Source organism: Triturus cristatus, chromosome 3_2 (assembly GCF_964204655.1).
Source record: "Triturus cristatus chromosome 3_2, aTriCri1.1, whole genome shotgun sequence".
Classification (NCBI taxonomy): Eukaryota; Metazoa; Chordata; class Amphibia; order Caudata; family Salamandridae; genus Triturus; species Triturus cristatus.
Genome location: NC_140584.1, coordinates 1,033,731,605 through 1,033,740,775, shown reverse-complemented (window position 1 = coordinate 1,033,740,775; position 9,171 = coordinate 1,033,731,605). Strand labels below are relative to the sequence as shown.

The 9,171-nt window shown below is 53.0% G+C and overlaps 1 protein-coding gene across 1 annotated transcript in view; it reads left to right on the top strand.

Moving 5' to 3' along the window:
- The first annotated feature begins 2,995 nt into the window (after window positions 1-2,995).
- LIMK1 (LIM domain kinase 1) overlaps window positions 2,996-9,171 on the top strand; it is a 250,416-nt gene continuing 244,240 nt past the window's right edge. Inside the window, exon 1 of the mRNA XM_085649679.1 lies at window positions 2,996-3,190. Within this exon, the coding sequence (XP_085505805.1) occupies window positions 3,133-3,190 (58 nt within the window). The 5' untranslated portion in view covers window positions 2,996-3,132. The remainder of the gene's footprint in view (window positions 3,191-9,171) is intronic.

The window sequence follows — 9,171 nt, the reverse complement described above, 5'->3', positions numbered from 1 at the left end:
ATATCCGCATAATTTAATTTTTAACCCTGTCATAGGGCCCCGTTATTAAAATGACTTCTATCTTTTAAAGGGGATCCTATAGAGAGTTTTAACATCACTATCATTGCACCATACACCAAAAAACCTGCTACGCTGTTGTTCAGGCATCGTAGCACACCCAGGGTGCACTCTGTGCCTTGGGTGGGACCCGATGATGAAGCATGCCACCAACTAGGTTAGTGGGTGAGGGTTTTCTTAAGAAACCTATCGGTTTTCCAAACACAAACTAAAGGCTTCAACTACGAGCCAGTTCTTCTTGATTATACACACTAACCCTTCGACCTCCTCATTCAAAAAAGAATCAAAACTGTTGCCACTGAATAAATACCTTCAACAATAGACCTATGTCACTCAAATTTACTATTATTCCATGTATAAAGCTCAGGGTTCCCAATCTACTATGCAATTTTGTTAAATTTTTCTACTATGTTTCTTGCTGTTCCTTATCTCATTTGGTATGCTTAACCTGTTGTTATATGTACAGTATTTACGATTTGCATCTATACTTGTTTAACATGTCTACTTTTTTGTACAGCGCTTGAATACCCTTACGAGTCATGTTTGCGCTATTTAAAACTACTCAAATAAATAAATAAATAACTAAAGGAGTGCCTCCTATGCAATTGCCTTTCCCCGAAAGTAACCCAGCATCCACTAACCATGTCTGATCTTCCTGTACATGCGTGGGAAAGAGTGGCCGTTGATTTCTTTGGGCCCCTAGCGAATGGACATCATCTCATGGTAGTCATTGATCAGTATTCCGTTTTTACTCTGGTGGAGGAGATGTCATCCACAACACATGACAAGGTTATTGAGTAGCTAGACAACATCTTTGTGGTATGGGGCATACCAGTCATCCTTAAATCTGATAATGGCCCACCGTTCAATAGCAAGGAGTTACTAATTAGACTCAATGTCAAGCACCAAAGGGTACACCCCTGTGGCCCCAAGCCAAAGTGCGCACCCTAAACAGAGTGATCCAACGTGCATCGATGGAGGGAATCTAATGAGTAAGGCCTTATGTCAAGCCCTCTGTGCCTGTTGTTTGACTCCTCACTCCACCACTGGTGAAAGTCTTGCCACATTGCTGTTTGGGAGAGCTTTAAGAACCAAGATACCATAGTGGACCACTAAACGAACTCAGAGTGCTGACGGGTTTTATGCTACCGACACTGCTCGAAAAGCCAAATGAAGAGATATGTTGATCAACATCGGAGGACTCAGGAGCTTCACTTCGATGAAGGTGACTGGGTTCTTGTCAAGCAAAAACAGGCGCGGAAAACAGATTCTTCATTTGCTGCTGAGCCTCTGAGAGCTGTGATGCGCAAATGACATATGATAACTGTGCAACGTCCCGGGAAATCTATCACAAAGGAATCGTCACATTTCAGACATCGATCTCGACAGTCATCAGCCCCTGTAATCCCAGATGGGGCTGCCCCACCTGACAGCCCAAATCAAACATCAGCTCCTGTACCCTCAGTGTCCACTCAAGGTGCATCTCCACTACCTCAGACCATGTGATCTGGCCGAACAGTGCGAACACCTAGATGATTTATCAAAGAAATATAAAATGCTGCTGTTGTTAACACCTTTTTATTTAACAAGGGGGAGATGTAGTGTCTTAAAACTATGCGTGCCAGGACCCCGCTGACTCAACGAAAGAATTATATAATCATTTGTGGAGGTGTTAAGGTGTGGTCATTAACAGTTAGACGATAATGAGAAGTTCAGTTGAATGTTGTAGGCTGGTGAATAAAGACGTCGGTTACGAGCTCCATGTGTGGCGTGCTACCAGGCTGAGGAGGTCGCTACAGGCAGCTGCCCAGGACCCCAAACTCAGCCCACCAACATGGGGCCGCGCATTAGTACGCCATAGCCAGGGCACTCCCCCTAGTCCTCTTGCTCATCTGAGAGCAAAGGTGCCTCGGTGCAATGTTGCCCATGGGAAGGAGGACCCCTCCCCTGGGCCTCCAGGCTATGGTGTGGGGAGGGCCTGCGGGAGGGTGGCCCCCTCCTAGGGTCCCAGCTAAAGGAGACATATTCTGCAGGTTTTTCCTGCAATCAGGCCTCCTGCCCTGCTGCCCCTACAGAGACACCGTGGGACGCCCATTGCCCCACAGTTTAGTGCCCCAGCAGTTTTAAACCTCTCAGCCTACAAGCAAACCTCACACCTTCAGACCTTTGTGAGCTGTAAAGGGGTACTTGTAGGTGACTGAGAGGGAGGGGCCGCAGCTCAGGAGGGGTCTGCATTAACCAGCTTCAGGAGCAGGGTCGTCATCTATAGAGATGCATACAGCCCAAAATGTCTCCGGTTCTATGCCTAATTAGAGCGGCCTAGCACATTCCCTTTCTGCCCGGGCCCAGGAAATCCTAGAAACGTTCCCGCGGATCCTGATCAAGTGAGGCAGCCCGCCATAATCCATATACCTTCATTTACAAAATAAAAACTCTGTGTGCAGGGTCTTCAGGGCGCCTTTGGTGGCACGTGTGTGAAGCGTGTCTCTCTTTTGAGCCTCTCTGCCACCTCTGAGGAGTAGACTCCGACTTGGCGAATGTGTGACCTTGGTAGCGTGCCTCTTTAAACTGCTGGTAGAGCGTCGAGGGTCCCCTTCTTCGCCGCTCTATCCACGCTCCCCATCACTGTCCTGCTTGCCCCTGAGGCTCCCCCTGCACCCATGTACTTCTCTCTTCTTTCTGTTCCCCGTCTCTCTTGATTACTCGCAGCCCGGCGCCTCTTCATTTAATCTGGGAGCCCCCTCTTCCCTGGTGAGCTGCGACCCCTCGTTCCCTTCCCATCTCATCCAAGCGCGTGCCCTTATCCCTTTCCTTCCCTCTAGGTCGACGTCCCCCGCACTGCCCCCCCCTCTCTTTCCCAGGGATGCTGCGTCTGTTGGCCATCCTGCTCTCCTTTTCTGCCGTTCAGCAGATTCCAGCCCTCCCACCCATCTCGCCCCTCCCTCCCCAGCACACCCCGTGCACACTCAAGGAGGCAGGCAGGGACACCCCAAGCAGGAGTCGCGGGGCAGGGAGACCCCACCGCCGGACCCCCGTTCCCCCGCCCAGCCTGGCCGGGGGGCAGCCGGCTGCTGCATGAGGCTGATGTTGCTCTGCTGCACCTGGAGGGAAGAGCTGATGGGCGAGGAGGAAGGTGGGTGTCCGCCTGCGGGAAGCGGGGACACGGGGAGGGTTCTAGGGTCCGCTGGGGGGTGAAAGTCAAAGAGAGAGGCGAGGAAGTGTGGGCGAGAGAGGAATACGGGGCAGAGGGAAGATGGGCACCGAAGGGCAATGAGGGTGTGCCCTGGGGTGGCGCATCACAGGAAGGGGTATGCGTAGGGCTTTGAATGGGCATAGGGCGAACTGGGCTGGGGGGGATGTGGGAGCACAAGTGGGGTATATGGGCGTCTGTGAGGTGGAAGGAGCCCATGAGAGGAGAACGTTTGTTCGTGAGGTAAAATGTGGTGGGGAGTGGGGTGGGGGGTCTGTGAACTGGAAGGTATCATTCCAGAGGGGGGGGGGGGGTGGTGATAAAGAGATGGTGAGTGGCGCTGGCGGAAAGTTGTATGTCTGTGAGGGTAAGGTGGGAGGTTGTGAGGTGGAACGCATGCATCCATTAGGAGGACCTGTACCCCTGAAGTGTAAGTTGGGTGTCCGTGAAGTACAGCGTATGTGTCCATGGGACCAAGGGTTCAAGGTGGATGGTCATGGGGGCAGAATGGTGTCATGAGGGTAGAATGGTGTGCTACCCATTTGAGGGTGGGTATACAGGAAGGAATGTGGGTGTCGGCGGTGAGAAGGCCGATATCCATCAGGTGTAAGGTGTGTGTGGGAGGAATGTAGGTGCTCACGGTAATACGCTACTAGGGGAGGAAACCGGGTACCCTGGGGAGGAAATGGGTACCAAGAGAAGGAAGGTGGACGTCTTTGAAGGACGCTGGAAGGTAATAAAGCAATCCCTGTCTAGATCAGGAAGGTATAGTGTCTAGTGGAGGAAAGCATGATTCTTATGAAGGAAAGTTTGTGATTTTGGTAGGAGGCTGCAGAGTAATAGTGGATGGATGTCTGTGAGTTAATGACAAGTGTCTCGGGAGGAGGCAGGAGGAGGGTGGGAGTCAGTGGGTGGATAGGTGCCTAGGAAGGAAGGTGGGGTCTAAGGTAGGGATGTTGACATTATAAGAAACCCACCTTTCTGCCCTCAACACCTTAGAAGATTTGTGTGGGTATCTAGGGGAGGGAGGTAGGTTTCTTGGGAAGGAATGTGAATGTCTTGAGGAAGGTGGGAGTCTGTAGGGGGGTGGGTGTCTGGGAAGGACGGTGGGTATTCCTAAGAAGACATTTGTCCCTGGAAGGAAAGTCTCTGTCCAGGGTGTTGACGGTGGTTGGGTATAAGAGAAAGGTGTGCATTAAAGGAAAGATGAGGGTGCACATTAGAGGAGATTGAGATTCTTTGGGAGAAAAGTGAGTGTTTTGGGGACCCCAGAGAGAATTAAGGTGGCTGGTTAAGGTAGATGCTGGTCGTTAGTGGAAGTGAGTGGGTCTTCAAGTAAGGGATGTGTATATCTAGGGTTGAGACGAAACAATCCCCAGCACACGCTCAATTTCTCTTGTAACATAAATTGTGTCGACAGTAGTGTCTGTTTCCGTCTTATTGTTTGTATTGTAGATCCATCAATCTCAGCCAAGACGTGTTCGTCACTTGTCGGGCATAAAATCCTGCGACTTCTTCAGGGCAAAGAAATTGTATATAACAAAAACGTTTTTTTGCTATAACTCAGTTGCTCAACCAGTTTACATCCACTTCACCCTTGTGACTTCTGTGTGCTTCTTAATCCTTCTCACATATCACGATTCATGATGCGGCATCAATCGTGGAAACCCATCCACAACTGTAGCAAGTTATCATGCTTGATCACCCAGGAATACATCCCTAAACATCTGAAGCATGTTCGAACAACAATATCATAATGTATATCCATCTGTTACACTATCAACAGTATATAATTAACCTCATGGGACCCGTCTCTATACTAAGTTTTTGCACTAACAATTATCCCATGCATAAATCTTCATGGAACTCCCTGCCACATAAACCTGTATCTCCAAAAAGTGTGCCATCTACACCATGTCCGTATATGTGTTGCATGCTCTCTATCAATCAATCAATCAATCAATGACATTTATAGAGCGCGCTACATACCCGTAGGGTCTCAAGGCGCTGGGGGGGGGGGGGTGCCGCTACTGCTCGAACAGCCAGGTCTTCAGCTTCTTCCTGAAGGAGAGGTGGTCTTGGGTCAGGCGCAGGTCGGTCGGGAGGGAGTTCCAGGTCTTGGCGGCCAGGTAGGAGAAGGACCTTCCTCCTGTAGTCGCTCTTCGGATGCGGGGGACGTCGGCGAGGGCGTGGTTGGTTGATCGGAGGTGGCGTTTGGGAGCGTAGAAGTTGACTCGGCTGTTGAGGTAGCTCGGGCCTTGGTCGTGTAGGGCTTTGTGTGCGTGGGTGAGGAGGCGGTAGGTGATTCTTTTGTTGACGGGGAGCCAGTGAAGGTCTCTCAGATGTCCGGAGATGTGGCTGGTTCGTGGGATGTCGAGGATGAGTCTGGCTGAGGCGTTCTGGATCCGCTGGAGTCTCTTCTGGAGCTTGGCGGTGGTACCGGCGTAGAGGGCGTTGCCGTAGTCCAGTCGGCTGGTGACGAGGGCCTGGGTGACGGTCTTCCTGGTCTCGGTGGGGATCCACCAGAAGATCTTCCGTAGCATGCGAAGGATGTTGAAGCATGCCGATGAGACGTTGTTGACTTGCCTGGTCATGGAGAGGGAGGAGTCCAGGATGAAGCCCAGGTTGCGTGCATGGTCTGTCGGTTTGGGTGCGGTGCCCAGGGCGGGAGGCCACCAGGAGTCGTCCCAGGCGGAGGGTGAGGAGCCCAGGATGAGGACCTCCGTCTTGTCCGAGTTCAGTTTCAGGCGGCTGGTCGTCATCCATTCGGCTACCTTTTTCCTCCCTTCGTGCAGGTTGGCTCTGGCGGCGGCGGGGTCGTTGGTCAGGGAGAGGATCAGCTGGGTGTCATCGGCGTAGGAGATTATGTTGAGGTTGTGCTGGCGTGCGATGGCCGCGAGGGGGCTCATGTAGACGTTGAAGAGGGTGGGGCTCAGAGAGGATCCTTGAGGGACGCCGCAGATGACTTCGGTGGCATCTGACTTGTACGGTGAAAGACGGACTCTCTGTGTTCTTCCGTCGAGGAAGGAGATGATCCATTCCAGCGCCTTGTCCTGGATTCCGACGTTGCTGAGGCGTTGTACTAGGGTGCGGTGGCAGACAGTGTCGAATGCCGCGGAGAGGTCTAGGAGGATGAGGGCCGCTGTTTCTCCGTTGTCCATCAGGGCTCGGATGTCATCGGTGGCGGCGATGAGGGCGGTCTCGGTGCTGTGATTGGCTCGGAAGCCGGACTGTGAGGGGTCGAGGGATCCATTCGTCTCGAGGAAGGCGGCCATCTGCTTGTTGACGGTCTTCTCGATGACTTTGGCTGGAAACGGGAGGAGCGAGATGGGGCGGTAGTTCTTGAGTTCGGTGGGGTCCGCTGTGGGTTTCTTGAGAAGAGCGCTGAGTTCGGCGTGCTTCCAGCTCTCAGGGAAGGTGGCGGTGTCGAAGGATGTGTTGATGATGTCTCGCAGGTGGGGTGCGATGACAGCGTCAGCCTTGTTGAAGATGTGGTGAGGGCAGGGGTCAGTCGGTGATCCGGAGTGGATGGAGTTCATCGTGCGGGTGGTGTCTTCGGTGCTGATCGGGGTCCAGGCGTGGAGGGTGGTGGTGGGGGGTGGTTGTTCGGTCTTGGTGTTCGTTGGTTGGTTGTTGAAGCTGTTGTGTATGTCCGCGATCTTGTTGTGGAAGTAGGAAGCGAGGGAGTTGCAGAGGTCTTGCGATGGGGTGATGTCGTTGTTTCCTGCGCTGGGGTTGGATAGCTCTTTCACGATGTTGAAGAGTTCCTTGCAGTTGTGTGCGTTGTTGTCCAGCCGGTCCTTGAAAGCAGTTTTCTTGGCGGCGCGGATCAGCTGGTGGTATTCCGGGTGGCCAGCTTGAAGGTGGACCTGTTGTCTGGTGTAGGATCCCTTCTCCAGACTTTCTCGAGGGCTCGGCAGTTCTTCTTGGAGCTCTTGAGTTCGTCGGTGAACCACGGGGCTTTCTTGCTGCCGGATCTGCAGGGCGGGGTTCTCAGCGGGGCGAGTTCATCCGCGCAGTTGCTGATCCACTTCGTGAGGTTGTCGGCGGCCTGGCTGGGGTTCGCTGAGCTGGCGGGAGGGTGCTGGCTCAGGGAAGCGGCGAGCTGGTCTGCTGTGATCTTGTTCCAGCTTCTGCGGGCGGCCTGATGCTGGTGGTGGTGGGTCGTCGTTCTCTTGAAGGTGAAGTGGACGCAGCTGTGGTCCGTCCATTGAAGCTCTGTGGCGTGGCTGAAGTCGATGTCTGTGCTGGAGGAGAAGACTGCGTCGAGTGTGTGTCCGGCGAGGTGGGTGGGGGTGGACACCAGCTGCTTGAGTCCAAGATTGGCGAGGTTGTCGAGCAGGGTGCTGGTGTTGCGGTCGTTGTTGTTCTCCAGGTGGAAGTTGAGGTCCCCCAGGAGGATGTAGTCAGCGGAGGGGAGGGCGTGCGGGCTGACGAAGTCGGCGATGTCCTCGCTGAATTGGGTGCGTGGTCCCGGAGGTCGGTAGATCAGGGTGCCTCTGAGGGTGGTGTTCGGGTTGGTGTGAATCTAGAAATGCAGATGTTCGGCGGTGGTCAGGGTGTTGTCGGTGCTGGTCGTGAGACGGATGGTGTTCCTGTGGATGATGGCGATGCCTCCTCCCATCTGGTTGGCGTTGCGGTCCCTCCGGACGATCTTGTAGCCCTTTGGGATAGCGATGGCGATGTCGGGAGCTGAAGAGGCGTTCATCCAGGTCTCTGTGAGGAAGGCGACGTCCGGGGCAGTGGTGTCTAGGAGGTTCCAGAGTTCGATGGCGTGTCTGTGGACGGAGCGGGTGTTGAGCAGGATGCACTTGAGGTGGGTGCTGCTGGTGTTCGACTTGGCGGGTGCTGGTGCGAGGCAGGTCAGGATGCAGGAGAACTTGCAGGCGTGGCAGCTGAAGGGTCCGTGGGTGCGTCGTGGTGTGGCTTGGTGGCACTCTGGGCGTCGGCCGGTGTTGAGAGCGGTGAGGGTGGCGGCGGAGTACGTCAGGCGGGTCGGTCGGGGTCTTCGTGGGCCAGGGGTCCTGGCACTGGGCGCGGACCTAAAAAAGGTGGAGAAAATAAAATAAAAGAAATACCTCAATATGCAATACTTCGTGCCCAATTCAGACAAGCATTCGCAATGCAACAGGTCTCGCATTTGCGTGAGTTTGAGCTATTGACGTTGCAAATAACAATGCCTTTCATTTTTGTTTTCGTTTTTAAAATATAAATAAAACCCATTGTCAGTTACAATGCCAATAGCTTAAACTTGCGTAAATGCGAGACCTAGTGCATTGCAAATGCTTGTTTATTAAGCACGGACCCACAACTTTCCAACCAGAAACAACACTAAACTACAGCAGAGGAGCTGTGTTGCTCAATCTTATTGGCTTCAGTACAAGCCTCAGCACAGCAGACTATGTCAGGGCACGAGCATCACCATGAACAACCAAACAAAATAACCACAATGCTACCCATATAGCACAGGCCACATTGTAAGACAGCACCTTCAACAAAGCATTCCCCTATTTAGTGGCGTGCCACCTGTCCGCGAATGCGCTATTTAAATGTATATAGATTACAAAAGAATACAATATTGACCAGCGGCCTTGTACCTCGGCACACAGTTGCCAGTTATCAGCCCTTGCTAAGCAGACCATGAGTCCCTAGCATGGATGCCTCTGCCCATAACGTACACCTCTCATTAGGCAAGGCAGCAAGCCGCCGGATCTTCGGGCTTAGGAGCAGGCAGTAGCATTTCACAGCTCTCATTAAAAAGCCAGCAGCCACTGGATAAACCACTTACGGCCCTTTCTAAGCAGGCCAGCCGTCCCGCAGCGTTGGTGAGCTCATCTATCCGGCCAATAGAAACAACAGACTTGTAGCTCCGGGGGACGTCACGCATAGGATGTAGCACGGACCGTCCGACTCCGCACAGCCTC